The sequence below is a fragment of the Ambystoma mexicanum genome, chromosome 9, assembly GCF_040938575.1.
Source record: "Ambystoma mexicanum isolate Mex_15411 chromosome 9, UKY_AmexF1_1, whole genome shotgun sequence".
NCBI lineage: Eukaryota > Metazoa > Chordata > Amphibia > Caudata > Ambystomatidae > Ambystoma > Ambystoma mexicanum.
Window position 1 is genome coordinate 390,835,702 of NC_090931.1, and position 17,486 is coordinate 390,853,187.

Genomic DNA, 17,486 nt, shown 5'->3' on the forward strand with positions numbered 1-17,486 from the left:
GCAGATCGGATGCGGGTCGGTGATACATGTTCGAAGTGCAGATCTTGCTCCTTTTTAAACCGGACCGAGGAAGTCGATGGAGTAGAAGACTCTCGGAAAGTTTCTGAAAAATGCACAGAAATATACTCAATAAGTATGTGGCGCACCAAGTTTCACACAAAGCAAACAAAACGGAAGCCAATGGGCGCCATGCATGCTACATATAACATCGGACGTCGTCATCCTCAACAGAGGGCTTCGAGGGATATGGACGCGATAACATCGACGTAGGGCGCCCCATGTTAAGGAGAATTCTCAGAAATGTGCCAGTTCCCTCTACCATAGAGACCCCCCCAGCAACCTTCATGGATTGGACAGTGTGAGACCTTACCCCCCTCCACCCCCCCCCCACTCATGTATTTTAATGTGATTTTGTACTGTTTCTTCTGGTTGTGGAATCTGACAAACTCCATAGGCACCATCTTTTAAATTGTGTCACACAGCCCCTTCAGTGCAGTGACACAGGGAAGTCTTTCAGATTTCCAAAAGGTTTAGAATGCCTTCTCTGGGATAAACTACTGTTTCCCAGAGCAGTAAAGTGAAATTGACTTTACTTACATTTGTAACTTTCTAGACCCAGCACAGACTTACAATAGGGTGCTGAGGGGTTACTTCATATCCCCCCCCCTAGTCTAACTTCTTATGTAACAATTTTTTGTTACCCTGTCCTCACCGAATGGCTGGTGGCAGTGGTTTACTTTTTACTACCATTACAGGATTTTACCGCAGGCTGTGTTCGCAGCCATGGCAAAGCACCCATTGGTGCCTTTGTCAAAATGGCAGCAGTCTTTACGCCATTTCTTTGTGGAAAGGTCCTTAGATTTACTGTGCGCGCCAAACCAGGTTTGGTCCCTTTGTTTGGCCTTTGGCAGGCTTCACAAGTGAAACCCGCCTCTGGCTCCAGGGTGTCTGGCGGGGGCATGCAGTGAGGGAGGTGCCCAAAACTCCCTGTGCTTACTCCTAGGAGACCTACATGCACTCTGATTGGCCGGCTGACTATCGGCAAGGACAGCCACCTTGCTGGGTGACAGCTAGGCTGGAATGAATGGGAGCAAGCTACATAAAAAGGCAAGGCGTTTTAGCTTGCAAGGCAGTCGACCACTGGACGAAGGAATCTGAAGAGACATGCAGCAACTGCTGGACGGTTGGTTTGCCCGGAGAAAGCTCTACTGCTGTGATGAAAACTCCACTTATATCAACAGGAGCTCCTGCAAGGACGACTTCTTCCAAACAACTCCAAAGTAAGCCACCTGGAAATCCTTGGAGCTGGTTGAATTTCCACAGAGTTGCTGCTGGAAACCGAATAGCCAGGGAGAGGAATACAGTTTGTGTGCGTCGCTTTTAAGCTGGTCAAGAGCTCCAGGAAGATCCTTTGGACTCCCAGGAAGCAGGACTGACCGAGCCCAAGCCCCAACAGAATGTGTAACCCCAGAAGCCAGGAAAACCCATCTCGACAGCCAGCAACTGCAGTGTTGCTATTTGCTGTAGTCAGCGAGGAGCTGAAACATTGAAGTGCCACTTGTTTGACGTTTGCCAGTTGCAAGCAGTGACCGTCCCATTGCAGTGCAGGGGTCCCCTGAAGTTCTCCCTCTTGTCCCCACGACTGAGGCCCAGGAACAGTGAGATCTGCAGAGCTGCATAGGAGCAAGTCATCTGCTGCACTCTCTCTTCAATCCAAAGTTAGTGTAAAGTCTGAGAGAATTCACCTCTTGTTGTAGAGGTGCTTGCATCTTCTACTACTCACATGTCTAACAGCTTGTGGCCCTACATTGATGACTCTTTTTCTTCAAAGACTTCCAAAAACATTGCGCAAGGATGTTTTACTCACCTGAAAAGAAGTGCTTCAGCTCAGACCTTTGCCCATTGACTTTGGCTTAGCCTGTTCCACTGAATAACTTGTTGGGGCATCCAAAAGTATTTGCCTGGTTGAGAATGTGTGATCTCTTGTATGTTCGAACAACCTTTAACCCAATTCCTAAGCTCTTCTAAATGCAACAGTGATAATGTCCCCAGCACCCTAGCTATTGAAGTCACCCGAGGGTGTAGGTTGTGTCTGTAGGCCATCCCCAAAGGGTACTTCCTGACTTAGAAAATTAAGAGTGTGTGTTTTGAAATCTATTTGTGTGGTGTTTTTATTGCCCCCTTCTGAAGGCTTACTCTGATAAAATAATTGTTTCATCAAGAAACCTTGCGCGCAAGTTTACTTGAATACTTGTCATTGTGAATCTCCAACAGCTCACATTGACCCTTCTTTAGATAAGCCTGGCTGCTCTACACACTACCAACCTGTTTAGTGCAGACTTATAACAAAGGTTGGGTTTCTATTGACAGGAGGTCAGGGATGTTGTAGTGCACCCAAAGGGTACTATAATCTTGCTTAATACCCTCTGTTGAAAGTTTACCAAAGCAGCCGAAACTGGACATATGTCAAAGATGAGTAATACGTTGGACAATCTATTTGAAAGCAGGCAATCTTCATCCAGAATCACGTCACCAGATTCCAGGACAAAAGATATCAAGTAACTTCTAACCAGAGCTGTTAGTTCTTTGGGGCTGAGAAAAAGTTGCCAAAATCAGAGCCAATGACTCAAGGAGAATTCATTGCTGCAGAGTACCTCTCGAGAATGCTGCTGCAGGAGCCCGCCAAACATCTTCCCTTTTGTCACCACGACCAAGGACCTGGAACAAGGGTCTGCAGCACTGCGACCAGAAGGCATCTAGCTGGAACAAATTCTTCAGTTCACAGTAGGGATGTAACAGTATAACGGTATACCGTTAAAGATACCGTGAACCACTCAATTGAACAATAATAACCGTCACATTGTTTATACTGGTATACCGTTCATACCGTTAAGTGCGCTTTTTCTATCTAATTTGGAAAGGCTGCAGTAAGCAAGTGCTGCACAGTCTTGGTCTTGCACTGTTGGATGTGCCATCTGGCAAGTAGTTTCAGTTGGAGCAGTTTTTAATGCCATTCCATAAACCACATGTGCCTGACAAAAAATATGTTAGCAATAGGAAGAATAAATACAGTGCCAAGATTGGAAAGCGTTTACTTTGGGTTGGCGGCTTTGGTATATTTATAATGGATAATGTTTGCTAAACATAAGACAATGGGGTATTTGCCTGGTTCTATCATTGAATTTACATACAATAAGTCACACTGCAAAATTCACTCATCTCTGTGGGTATTCCCTGCTGCCATACCAAAGGGTAACATCTCTGATTACATGAACACCTTCTTTTGGCCTGCAAGTAAACTAAAGGCTGTAACGTAAAGAGAGCGTGCATGTGCATGTGTGTATGCGCACAATCTTATACTACCATCAGCCTCCATTGATCTGTGGCATGCAGGTTATAAAGATGGCAACATGTTCGTCTTCACCAGTAGCCAGTGGGGGAGCTAAAAGCCAAAATGACCACTTAAGAAAAGCTATTCAGTTTGCTTTGCCAGTTGCAGCAGCCCCCCCCCCACACACGTGTGTTTGGTGGAAGCAAGGGATGGCATTTCAGTGGAAAGTATGTTGAAAAGCCCAATTCTGGCCCTGGGTGCCTGGTTTTGTTTGTGATAAATCTGACAATTTATGACCTTTTAGAAAATATTTGTTAAGATTGGTTAGCTACACCTGCTATACCGCGATAACCATGATATACCGTCATTTGGCAAGAAGGTTATCATACCATCATAAAACTAATACCGTGACACCCCTAGTTCACAGGTACTGTGGGGATTGGGGTGCATCAACCTTTTGCCATTTGTGGTGCTTCCTACCTTGGGGAGTGCCATTTTACCCTCAGTTAATTCAACTCACTTGCACAGGCCTTTGTAACTCAATGTGTAGGTGATCCAAAATAACTTATTACGGACCTCAAATGACATCACTATGTGCTGCATTTACTCATTTCATTGTACAGTGCACATTGCCCCTCTTAAGATAAGCTTGGCTGCTCAGTCACACCACAAACTTGTGTAGTACTGGCCTATATAAAAAGGTGGGTTACCCAAGAAGAGACCTAACCTCTGTAGTGCCACACCAGTTGACTACATCAATTGTTACCTAACAGTGTAAAAGTGTTTCCTTACTCACCATCTTCAATGGCATTTTTCACAGCACGCAACCCATCTCTGATGGCATCCTTGATTTGTTCAAGTGTGTGTTTGTTTGGCCCTTTGATCAACAGGGTTACAGAGCGAGGGTCATCACATTTCTCAATGTAAGTGAACTTCTCTTCACCCTATCGGCAAAAGATTGAACAAATGAAACATTAATATCTGGTACGAATATTGAAACTTGACAGTACATGTAGTATATTTACTGGCAAATCACTTGTGCAAGATTACAAAATACTTCTGTAAAATATAATCGTGATACAGCGCAAGTTGAGCAGTCAGGAAATGCACACAGCCAATACGCATTCAGATTAAACACCTGGAAACGCAGGTCATTGTACAAAGTAATCAAGAGGGGTTGCAAGTCTGCAGAGCACCCATTTGCATCCAATTGTTCCTCCAAGACACATTTTTAAAAGCTCAGATGTGCAAAGGTTCTTCACTGCTCTGCATAGACACTAGGTGCAGTCTTAAGAACCCAATATTCTACTTTTGCCAGAAAATGTATGTTAATATAAACCTATACTTGCCCCCACATTTAACTGTATACAATGAGTAAGGATGTCAGCATCAAAATAATAGTGTTCAAAAATAAAGTTCAGAGCTTCCATCTCTTGGCTTGGGATCAGCTTCCCCTGCCACAAGTAAAAAAATAAATTTAAAAAAACAGTTCACAAAATATTGGGGTTCCAAAAACCGTTCCTTGGGACACTTCCCAGTTAGAAGTCACTACTTTTCACCAATTCTTAAATCTATGATTCTCGAATCTAGGTGTAGCCTCCTCTGTTTATTATACGAGGCCTACTGCACTGAAACATGGGCCTTTTCCCCACTATACAGGATTCTCAAATATAGGAGTAGCCTCCATCTTTGTTTAATATATGCAGATACATGCTACAGCATAAAACCTAGGCCCATTGGTATAGGACTTAATTCTAAACCTGGACAAATCTTGCCCCATCCAAGCAATCTCACAGCCTATGGTACGTATCTCACATCACTAGTGTGGACACAGGCTGCATGCACCGCCAAGAATCCATGCACGATAGAATATGGCTAAGTACATCCAGTCTAGCTTCACACTGCTGTCCAGACTGAAACACCCGACGTACATCCAACACCTCTGCGCATACAACGACCACCTGAAAGGAACCCAGTATAGCTGGACTCACATACTCAACAGCAATCTCTAACACCAAACAGCACCCACCTGTCCAACCTCTTGGGCCGCTTAGTCGAGCCTTGCCAGCGACCCATGCACACATGCATCTCCAAGCTAAACTCCCTAGAATTTCCAATCACAGACTACGGTCACCAAGGGCGTTCCAACCGAGGAAAACAGTGCATTGAGGCTGCACAAGTGGGGAGAGAACTACATAAATAACCAAATACAATACACAGTTCCTCTTGACTTCCAAAATCATATGCCAATGCATTACTTACCGTAAAAGCATTTGATGGTTGTATCTGCTTAGATTCACATGCTGTGCATAGGTCCGACATCCAGTGGTCACTGCGGAGTATTGCATTTTGTTTTTCGTACTCGAAAAGGGACGTCGACAAGGCGTGTCTGAAATACTATCCCTATAGTGACATGCGTTGTACCCACAATCCCTCACGCGTCGAGGTCCCTCAGATTGTTTTTTTCCGCCCAGCTACTGGTCGCCTTTACGCAGAGCTCCTCGAGAGACATTGCAGATTTCGATTCTATGTATATTAGGCTTCTCCTTTGATGTCTATACCTGCACCATTTCACTTAGGGCGTTTTCTTGAAGCTGTTTGACCTCAAATTCACATATAGGGCTATTTCAAGACACTGGTTTCTTTACATATACCTTCATTAGCTTTTCCAGGCAGGGCACTCTGTCCAAGTGTAGTTGTCGGACCACACAGTCCATCCATTACAGGTCACTCAAACGATAACCCCTTCTTACTGCCATTGCCACTGCGTTCATCTGACAGTGATGTTCAATTGATTCCCCAGTGTCGCACTGCTCAAACACTTTACAGTGACTTGTGCAGTCACCATGCGAAATGCGTTACTTACCGTAAAAGCATTTGATGTTGTATCTGCTTAGATTCACATGCTGTGCATATGGTCCGACATCCAATGGTAACCGCAGAGTATTGCATCTCTATTGCATCTAATCTTTCGAGAATCGAAAGGGGACGTCGACATGGGCATGCCTGTAACAATATCCCCACGTCACATTTAGTGTACCCAAGAACCCTCCCGTGTCGAGGTCCCTCCGATTGTATTTTTTCTGCCAAGAGGGAGCCTTATAACCATCAGGAGTGATTACAGAAAAGAGAAAAAGTGGCAAGACGTCTATGTTCCTTCCATCCGAGCGAGGAGGATGGGTGGGTGCATGTGAATCTAAGCAGATCCAACCACCAGAAATGCTTTTACGGTAAGTAATGCCCATCTTCTGATGTTTATCTGCTTAGAATGACATGCTGTGCATAGACTAGCGAGCAGCACCCGGAGTTGGAGGTGGGTTGTGAGAAGGAACATTAGTGAAAAGACGTCTTAGTACTGCCTGTCCCACCTGAGAATCAGACCTAGAATGAGTGTCTAGGCAATAGTGTTTTGTAAAGGTGTGTAAAGTACTCCAGGTTGCCACTTTGCAAATGGACTCAAGGGGAACATTTGCAATGAATGCTATTGACTCCCCATTGCCTAGAGTATAATGTGCTCGAGGCTTGAAGGGCAGCTCTCTTAGCAAGACTGTAGCAGAGTGCTATGCATTTGACAATCCACCTAGAGATCGTGGATTTGGAGACTGAGGCTCCTCTTCCTGCCGTCAATGAAAGGAAAAACTGATTAGTCTTCCTTAGAGGTCAAGTTCTTTCCATGTAGAACTTGACAGCTCTGCGTACATCCAGAGTGTGCAGGGTTCTTTCTCCCAAGCTTGAAGGATTTTGAAAAAAATGTTGGTAGTTGTCGACTGGTTCATATGGAACTTGGAAATGAATTTAGGCACAAACCTAGGGCGAGTGCGCAGAACCACCTTGTCTTTGTGAACTGTTACAAAGGGATCTATGATTGAGCGCGCTTGTAGTTCACTTACTCTCCTAATGGAGGTAATAGCTATTAAAAAAGCTGTCTTATAGGTGTGGTCTTTAAGACTTGCTTTGTGCATGGGATCAAAAGGAGCCCCCATAAACCTAGTCAACACCACGTTTAGGTCCCATCCGGGAGCCGGGTTAAAAATGGGAGGGTGCATTCTCTTCACTCCCTCCATGAAAGCTTTAATAAGGAACAAGTTACTTACCTGTAACTTCTCTAGCATGGGTCTGGCATGGATTCACATGCTCATGAATATTCCCCGTCAGGCTGGGAATCCTTGGTATAGAAAAAAAATCAGTTTCGTTGCTGATCTGTCTTTCGTAGTAACCAATCACTGGTCTCTGGTCATACTGCCCCACAGCCAATTACTGCCTTCTCCCTAAGCCCCGCCCCTGGCAGCCATCCTCAGATTTGGTAGCACGTAAAGTGGCAGTATGACCAAGTGAAGAGCCGCAGAGGGGAGGGAGGGTTCGCATGCGAATCCATGCCAGACCCATGATGGAGAACAGTTACAGGTAAGTAACATATTCCTTATCCAGCATGGGGTCTGACATGGATTCACATGCTCATGAATACAAGAATACATAACAGTAAACCTGCACAACCACGGGAGGTGGCAAGGCTCAACATTAAGCATCTTACCTCCTCACCAGGCTCACCTTAAGCTAACAGGTTGCGCAGCACTGCCTGACCGACTCTGGACTCCTCCCTCGAATCCCGGTCGACGCAGTAGAATCTCGTGAAGGTGTGCGTGGACCGCCACGTAGCAGCCCTACAGATGTCCAGCAGGGGCACAGACAGGAACGCTGTCACAGCGATCGCTGCTGGAACAGCACTTGGGACAGCTCTGCAACAGTTGGTTTGCCAACAGATGACCGTGTGTGATACAGCCGGAGAGCCACCTGGAGATGCAAGCCTTGGACAAGGCCTTCCCATGGTTCACAGGAACAAAGTTCAAATACATCTTCCGGAAACTTTGTGTGCCACACAACTTCAGCGCACAAGCCACATCCAGCCAGTGCAAAGTCCTTTCAGCCGGCGGTAAAGGTTCTGGGAAGAACACGCGCAACACCAAAGGATTGATGGAATTGCAACAGAATGTTGCAAGAAGGGGTGCGTCCACAGCACCACCCTCATGTGAAAAGTCAGCTAAGGATGTTGGCAGGATAGGGCCTGGATCTCACCTGCCCTCCTGGCAGAGGCGAGGGCCACAAGGAAAGCCATATTCCACGAGATGAACGAGAGGGGCCCGATAGGTTCTAAGGGAGCCCCCATGAGCCTAGTCGGCACCACATGGAGTTCCTACGCCAGGGCAGGGGCCTTCACCAGCAGGAATGATTGAAACAGTCCTTTGAGTAACTCCGTAACTAGGCGGTTGGACCAAAGAGAAGCCCGTCCTGGAGACCTGGTGTAGCAGGAGATAGCCGCCAGATGCACCTTGATAGAGGCGTGACCCAGCCCCACCTTGGCCAAGGACAACAGTATGGAAGAAACTGCAGGGCCGAGACCCTCAGAGGGTTGATTTTCTGCATCCGGCACCACGTTGCAAAACATTTCCACTTGTTCCCATAGCACTGAAGATTCAACAAACGCTCTGGCAAAGACCTCCCTGCACATGCCGGCATCTCGCACCCTCCAAACTAAGGCTGCAGGAGCCAAGCCTTCAAGTTCAGCAATCCTGGGTCGTGATGCAGGATTGCACCTCCTCTGGTGAGGAGATCTGCGACCCCTGTGGAGATGACATTGACATGCTGAGAAGGTCTGGGTACCAAATCTGCCTCAGCCATGCTGGGGCGACGAGGATAATACTGCATCGGCACGAGTTGATTGATGACTTGCAGCATGCGAGGCAACACGTACAGGAAGAGGCCTTCCCACTGGAAGGAAAACTCGTCCACCATGTTCCCCGGCTGGTGGAACTTGCAGGCGGATTTCAGGCATTTGGAATTTGTCACTGCTGCAAACAGATCGATCTGGGGGTCTGCTCCATTTGAGAAAGAGACTGCACTAGATCCTGTCGAAGATCCCACTCGTGGCAAGTGAGCAGCTCCCTGATGAGTGATTGTGTTCTCGACTCCGCCAGGTGGAAGGGAATGAGGACATTTTCTGGCCAACTGCCCAGTGCCACAAGCCCAGCGCCTCTCTGGAGAGCGCTGGGATCTGGTTCCCTGCTTCTGAATATAGAACATCATGTGGCATTGCCCGTGAAGACCCTCACACTACCTTGCCCTCTAGTGACAGAAGTACTTTAGGGCCCAGAACGCTGCCCGCAGCTCCAGGAAAGATATGAGATGCCTCCCCTCTGGCAGCCACAAGCCTCTGGCATGGAGATGTGCAGTGTGCGCTCCCCAGCCCTCAAGGGTAGTGCCAGTCGCCTGGTACAGGGGGCTTTGGAAATCCATGCCCCCCCAGAGATGTGATAGCACACACCCCACCACCTTCTTGCTCGACAGAAATCGTCGCAGATTGTAATCTTGTCTGCAAAGCTTCTGGACACCTGAATCCACAGAGCGTTCCAGGAATTCCTAAAAGGGGGGGCGTAGAAAGAAAAAAATTTGCATCTGCAACCTGCAAGGTCTGATCAGTTAAATGCATAATGACACGCCGAGAAGGAACTGGATGGTCCGCACCATGGTGGTCTTCAGTGCCAGCAGTTGCGCCTTGCCTAGCAGGGCCCCATCCGCTGGTCCGAGTGATCCACCAGGTAATAGACCGTGTTGAGCCTGGTCCCCAGAACAGTGCGTACCGTGATTAATTTGGATAGTTGACTGGGAACCCAAGATCCGTCAGCAGCAGGACAGTCCTTTCTGTATGTACAGTCAGTTCCCTTGACCTGGCATGGATAGTCATCGAAGTATGGGTACACATGTATCCCCTGTAGATGCAGGTGGGCTGCCACCGGTGCCAGGCACTTAACTTGGGGGCTGACTCCAGTCCAAAGGGGAGGTCCTTGAATTGATAGAGTTTCCCCTGCACCATGAAATGCATACATTTCTGATTTTTTCGTAAATGGGGACATGGAAACAAGCGTCCTTCAGATCCAGCGATGTCAGGTAGTCTCCCGACTCCAGTTGGTTGAGCACTTGCTGCAACGTGACCATCTGGAATTTCTGGGACTGGAGTTATTGGTTGAGGCGTCGCAGGTCTAGAATGAACTTCCAGCCCCCAGTCTTTACCAAGAAGTATCTGGAGTGGACTATGGAGGCCCAGAGCCGCTTTGGCACCAGCTCCATCGCGCATTTTCTCATCATGGCCTGAACTTATTGAACGAGCCGAGAAATGTGCTGCTCCTGCTGGGCCACCGGACGCATCCAGAGACACTTCCAGAGTGTGTCCGTGGGCCAAAGCATCTAACACCCACCGGTCAAAAGAGATCTTTTCCCACTCACTGACGAAGTCTGCCAGCCGGCCTCCCAGTGGGGTGCAAGGGTGGGACCAGACGTCCTGGCCAGTTCAATCTTGTTCGGGCCTGTGTGCCGCTTTTGGAGCATCAGCCACCTCCAGAAAACCTTTGAACTGCCCCTGTAGGCTTGGGTCACGGAACAAAATGGCTAGCGGTACAAAGAGGAAGCCCCTTCCCCCAACCAAAGCCCTTCGAAGACCTGCCGGATTTACCTCATGAGGCACGAAAGGATGGACGATGTTGCTGAAGCATGCCAAGGCGGTCTCAGTGTCTGTCTTAATAGCCTGCAACGATTCAGCCTTCCCAACGGTGGCTTTTAACTAGCCTCGATGACGGAGGCAGACACTGTTCCCAATCTGTCAGAACCCTGTGTCTGCAATGTCCAGGGCCACAGTGATGGCATGGGCCGATGCCACCTCACCCTACTAGAGGATCTCTAGCGCCTCGACCCGCTTGTCAGGCAGAAACTCCAGCAGCAGGGCCATTTTATACCACAGCTCACTGTAAGATCTGGCCAGGATATAAGCGCGTCAGCTGCCTAGACTATCGTTGCCGCCGAGAACATTACTTTCCAACCCATGGCATCCAACTTCTTCTCTTCACTGTCCGGAGGAATGGCGTCTAAAGACTAGGGGTTAGAAGACTCTTGCTGCCGCTGAGACAACAGGGTCCGGAGAAGGCTGCGAACGTAGCCTCACAGTACTTTTTCGCCAGCCTAGCCCTCTTCGACGGGGCTGAGACCGGGTTACTCATTAACACCAGATCGTCGTCCAGGAGAGGCACTGCCAGAATAGTCTTCCTCTTGAAATCACACCGAGGAACCCTTCCTCCTTGTCTCTTCTGGGGTCAGCTGGAAGAGCTCCGACTACCATGGCATGGAACTAGCCCACTTCGTCCGTGGGAGAAGCCCTCAGCGGCAGAGAAACGCTGCAGTTGTCCGTGTCTGCAGTGGAGCGTCTGTCCCTGTATCCCAGGGGCCTGGATGTGCAGCGGTTGTTCCAGCAGTGTACGGTGCCGTCTCTTCTTCCCCAGGGGCTGGCCCAATGTCTGCGTCCTCTTCTAGTTTTCCAACACCAGGGTGTGGATGATCAAGAGGATGTCCAGCGATAAGTCCCTCGCGGGTGTAGGGGGAGCAGGCTTGCAGGGGCTCAGTGCCCTAGTCATCGTCATTTCCGTTCTCCCTTTCGACGTTTCCATCCTCGTCATTCTCTGCAACCATGTGAACGGACACCAGGTCCTCCGCAGGGGACGCTGGAGCATGGTTTAGGCGTTCTCTCACCTTTTTTGCATCCTGAGGGGTCGTCTCGGGCTAGGAGATTGAATCCTCTTCTCCTGGGGCTTCTCCACCGGCTTGGCAGAGGCCTCTTGCCTCTGGGAAGGGATACTCTGGGCACCACTAAGTGCCCCTGGACTGGGTCAGCACCTTTTGCCTTTGAGAGGGCAGCAGCCACCAGCTTGATAATCGATGAGGACTCTGCCGCCTGGACATTCAGGGGCAGTTCGGACACCTTTCTTTGCACTTTCGTCTTCTGCCGCAGCTTCCCTGGGTTAGTCCATATCCTCTTCAGGGAGGAGCGATGACTGGAAATGGAGGCAGACTGAAGATACGCGCGCCCTGCCCATTGCGGGACCCACTTGCCCGGCGACCCCAGGCGAAATCTTGCGGTGCTTGGTCTTTTCTTGGACCACCCCGAATGGAGCGCCTTCTAAGGCCTTAGACGCCCGCTCCTCGGACCAGCTGGTCCTGTGTGAGGCATGCCCTTGTTTGCTGCATGTGGTAGAGGCCTTGGCATTGAGCCATGTCGCCAACCTACTGCGACGATTGACTATGCTTGGAAAAATCAAGGTGATTCACAATCTGCTTCCCTGTGGTCCGGATGGACACAGAGGCACTGGAGGGGGTTTGTCCTCTGCAAACACGTTTCTCAATCCCCAGCTGGATCAGAGCTTTACGAGGGAGCCTCCCTACTTACCCTCAGACATGGTGCAGTATAGGCCCAACGGCTTTCTGGAATTTTCGATGAAGCTTCGCCGATGCTTGCCCTAGAGGGGTGTTGAAGACACCGACAAACGATTCCAGCTTGCCGGTCAAAGGAGCGAAAGAGCACACAGGCTCAATTGACCAAAAATATGACAATGCATTACTTACCGTAAAAGCATTTCTGATGGTTGTATCTGCTTAGATTCACATGCTGAGCATAGGTCTGACATCCAGTGGTCACTGCGGAGTATTGCATTTTGTTTTTCGTAGTCGAAAAAGGGGACGTCGACAAGGCGTGTCTGTAACACTATCCCTATAGTGACGTGCGTTGTACCCACAATCCCTCACGCGTCGAGGTCCCTCAGTTTGTATTTTTCTGCCCTGAGGGAGCCTTCTAGACGTGAGTGAGTACAGAAAGAGATAGACTTCCTTTATATGTTCCTTCCATCCGAGCGGGGAGGAAGGGTGGGCGCATGTGAATCTAAGCAGATACAACCATCAGAAATGCTTTTACGGTAAGTAATGCATTGTCTTCTGATGTTTGTTAATCTGTTTAGAATCACATGCTGTGCATAGACTAGCGAGCAGTACCCGGAGTTGGCAGTGGGTTATGAGAAGAACAGTAGAGAAAAGATGTCTTAATACTGCCTGTCCCACCTGGGAGTCCGATCTAGAGTGTGCATCTAGACAGTGTTTTGTAAAGGTGTGCACAGAACTCCAGGTAGCCGCTTTGCAGATGGACTCAAGGGGAACATTTGCAATGAACGCTATGGAAGCCCCAGTGCCTCGAGTGGAATGTGCTCTTGGCTTGAAGGGTAGTTCTCTCTTAGCAAGAGTGTAACAGAGAGTGACGCATTGAACAATCCATCTAGATATAGTGGACTTTGAAACTGCATCTCCTTCTCTTCCTGCTGCCACAGAGACAAAGAACTGATAAGTCTCTCAGTGGTCTGGTTCTTTCCATGTAGAACATGACAGCTCTGCGTACATCTAGTGTATGCAGACTTTTTTCTCCCAAGCTGGAAGGGTTTTGAAAGAACGTTGGTAGTTCCATTGACTGGTTTACATGAAATTGCGAGATGAATTTTGGTGCAAACCTTGGGTGTGTGCGTAGAACCACCTTATCCTTGTGAACTGTTACGAAGGGGTCTAGTACAGAAAGAGCCTGTAGTTCACTTACTCTCCTAATGGAGGTGATAGCTATTAGGAAAGCAGTCTTAAGAGTGAGGTCTTTAAGAGTTGCCTTGTGCATGGGTTCGAAAGGAGGGCCCATGAGTCTAAAAAAGTACCACATTTAAGTCCCATCCGGGAGCTGAGTTAGCTATCGGAGGGTGTATTCTCTTTACCCCCTCCATGAAGGCCTTGATAACTGGCATCTTCCACCACGACACTTTAAGTTGGGAAGTGGTGTATGCAGAAAGTGCCGCTAGGTGGACTTTAATGGAATTGAACACTAGACAATCCAGTAAATGGGTCAAGTACAGAACAATGTTAGTGGGAGAGCAGACAAACGGGTTGATGCTCTTAACTCTACACCAGATGACAAATCTTTTCCACTTGCTAGAATAGCAGTGGCGAGTATTAGGTTTTCTGGCTTCCCGGAGGATGTCCATTCATCTCTGCGGAGGTTGTAAATGTCCAAATTCTATGATCTCAGGAGCCAGGCTGCTAAATTCATGGTCTGAGGGCATGGATGCAGTGTCCTGCCCTTGTCCTGTGACAGCATGTTGTACGGGCAGGGAAGTTTCACTGGGGGAGATAGGGACATCTCCATCAAGTGAGCGAACCACGGCTGCCGGGCCCACATTGGGGCCACTAGTATCATGGTAACCTGCTCCTGGTGCATCTTGTGCACCACTTTGTTGAGAAGGGGAGTCGGGGGGAAAGGCGTAAACAAATTTCCCTGACCATTGAATCGACAGACCGTTCCCCTTGGACTGGTTCTGGGGGTACCTGGAGGCGTAACTTTGGCATTGCGAGTTCTCCAGAGTTGCGAACAGGTCTATTTCCGGGAATCCCCATTGCGTGAAGACGTCTAAGACGATGTCTTCGTGCAATTGCCATTCGTACTCTTCGGGCAGGGGGAAGTCTCTGCTGAGTTTGTCTGCTAGCAGATTGAGTTCCCCTGGTACATGTTGTGATAGTAGGAACATGTGTTTGAGAGCCCACTTCCATATATTCTCGGACAGCTTGGACAGTCCTGGAGAGTGAGTGCCCCCTTGCTTGTTGAGGTAGTATATGGCTGTGGTGCTGTCTGGGAGGACCATCACTGTCTTTCCTTGTAAGTGTTCCTGAAAGGCTTTCAGTGCTTTGAACACCGCTAGTAGTTCCAGCAGGTTTATATGCTTGGATGCTAAGCTCAGAGTCCACACTCCGTGAGCAGTCTGATGGGATAGGTGAGCCCCCCCCATCCTGTAAGGGATGCATCTGTGGTTAGAGTGGCTTCCACTGCGGGTGTGGCAAAAGTTTTCCCTAATAACAGGTTCTTTTGTCCACCACCGTAGCGAGAGAACCAAGGCCTGCGAGACCACCACTAGATCGTCCCATTGTCCGCTGGCCTGACACAACTGGCTGTAGAGCCACTCTTGCATTGGGCGCAGGCGCGTGTGAGGTACCAAATAAATACATGACGCCATCAACTGCTTTCCCACACAGATGCGTTTGTTCTATGGGCTTATTTATAAGGGAAACCTGGGTTTCTGGCTTAAATCCCGAATTGCGCAGCCAGACATGGCGTTTGAGAAGTATTCCCTGAACCGGGGAACGGGCAGCCGTCTCTGCGGCATCTAAGGAGTTCTTTACGATGCCCTGGTTTACAAGAGTTCCCTCTGAGATTATAGCTAACAGGCGTGAACGTAGGGGTTCTGGTGCGTCCTCTGCTTCGCTGCGCAGCTTGCTCCACTGTGCATCTGCGTAGCTAGCTAGTAGGGAATTGTTATTTGCAATCCTAGTTGAGAAGGCGGCGGTTGTGATTCTCTTCCTAAGTGCATAGAGCTTCTTGCCCTCTTTGTCAGGTGGTGCCTCACTAGTGGATAGTGGTACCCCCGCTCTTTTTCTTGTATTAGGAACTACAAGGGAGTCCGGAATAGAATGTCCTCTGATGTACAAAGGGTCAGAGGACGAAGGGCTGAAGAGCTTTCTATCCGAGGGTTGACCCCTCTGACTAAGGCCGGATTGGAAAGGGAAGGAGTTATTCTCTTTATAGAAGCCAGGAGCGGAATAGACTGACTAACAGGGGGCTTTCTCTTTAATAACTTTCTCTACAAAGTCTATGTCAGGAAGAGTCTCCCCTGTGTCTATTTCAAAATGCGCTGCTGCCTTGCGCAATAGTGCATTAAGTGAAGGTTGGTCATCTATGGGAGAGGTTTCCAATAGGTGAATCCTTGGGAGGAGAAGGGTGAAAGACATCAGGGTCTGAGTGCACTGATGGGGATTGCCAAGGCTGCACTGATGGGGATTGCCAGGGCTGCGAGGTAGCTGTATCTTCTTCAAAAGCTCCTGCACTAGTGTAAGGATCTTCTTCAAACCCCTCTTCCTCATGTTCTTCCTCTCCACCCAAACACTCCTCATCTTCCTGGAGGTATTGCTCCCCTTCAGTGAGGTCATATGCGTCTGTAGAAGGGGGAAACAGCCTAGGAATCTTGACCCTAGGGTCATCCTGGGGCCATTCTCTTGGTCTTTTGGGTGTGGGTGGGTTTTGGCTTCCCAAAAACATTTCCATTTTCTCCATACAAGAATGGAGTCTTTCAAGGGTCTCATGGGGGACCCCTGAATAGTCTAGAGGGGGGAAATCAGTGTCTTCACCTTCAAAACGCTTAGAACGCTCCCACAACGAAGAAAGGTTTCCGTCGCCCTCTGAAAAGCACTCCGGTAGTTCAGAAGTGCCCTTAGATGAAGGGGGCAGTTCCTGGCTACTCTTGCGCTTTTTCGGCGTTGCCATAGCTTTTTGTGCGGTATTCGACGTTTGTTTCGTCGTCCGCTTACGTTTGTCTTCGGAAACAATTCTCGCCAGGCTCTCGACAACCAGTTTGTCAGTAGAGGGCTCTGGTGTCGACGTTGCCTGCGTTACGCGTTCCTCGACGGCCGCTCTATGGAGCGTTACGTCGGATGATTGAGGTAGCGCCCGTGTTTGATGAAAGCCCAATCGCTGGTCGCGGCTGCGTTTGCCGGTGGGGCTTGAGACCCTTACGGTCTGAGGTAGACGCCGGAGTGCCCTGCGTCCCCTTCGGCGCTGATGGATCCTTCGTCTTCGACGAAGAAGAGCAGTGGGTTGTGTGCTTAGGCCTATGGGGTCTATGTGCGTCCTTGTCGCCGGGGTGTTCATCCCCATAAGCAGGGCGTGAGCCGAGCCCGTCGGGGACGGACGTCGAGGAGCGCGAGCGCTCCTTCTGGGGGTTAAGGACTTCCGTAACGGACGTCGAGTTATCACCCTCCTCGTCACTTTCTGTAACAGCGGCGGCGGGTGAGGAAACATAGTAGTCCGCCCACCTCTTAACTTTTCGTTCTTTAAGAGTTCTTGGTTTCAAGAGCTTACAGGCCACGCAGCTGTCCTCCTTATGATCGAGGGGCAAGCAACGATTACAGAGCTTGTGTTTGTCCTTCCAAGTGTATTTGCCCCTGCAGCGTGGGCAAAACTTAAAAGGTGTCCTCTCCATAGCTGAGGCAATAATAACAACCAAGGGAAAGATAGGGGAGAAAGAAAGACATTCTCAAAGAGAAGATAAAAGTTCGAACCCCAACTCTCCCTACTGTATGTTGGCCGGCGAGGCCAGGCCACGTGTTCGGCAGCGCCGAAGGATCTCCTCCGTCTCTTCCCCTCCGTCGAAAACTTGCTCGGCGGAGAAACCGCTTCACAGCCAACGTCGAGGGGAGGGATCTTTAA

The 17,486-nt window shown here is 49.1% G+C and overlaps 1 protein-coding gene across 1 annotated transcript in view; it reads right to left on the reverse strand.

Annotated features, from left to right (window-relative positions):
• The window catches only part of CCT6A (chaperonin containing TCP1 subunit 6A), a 391,452-nt gene that overhangs the window by 196,207 nt on the left and 177,759 nt on the right, over positions 1-17,486 (reverse strand). Inside the window, exon 10 of the mRNA XM_069614878.1 lies at positions 4,128-4,275. Within this exon, the coding sequence (XP_069470979.1) occupies positions 4,128-4,275 (148 nt within the window). The remainder of the gene's footprint in view (positions 1-4,127; positions 4,276-17,486) is intronic.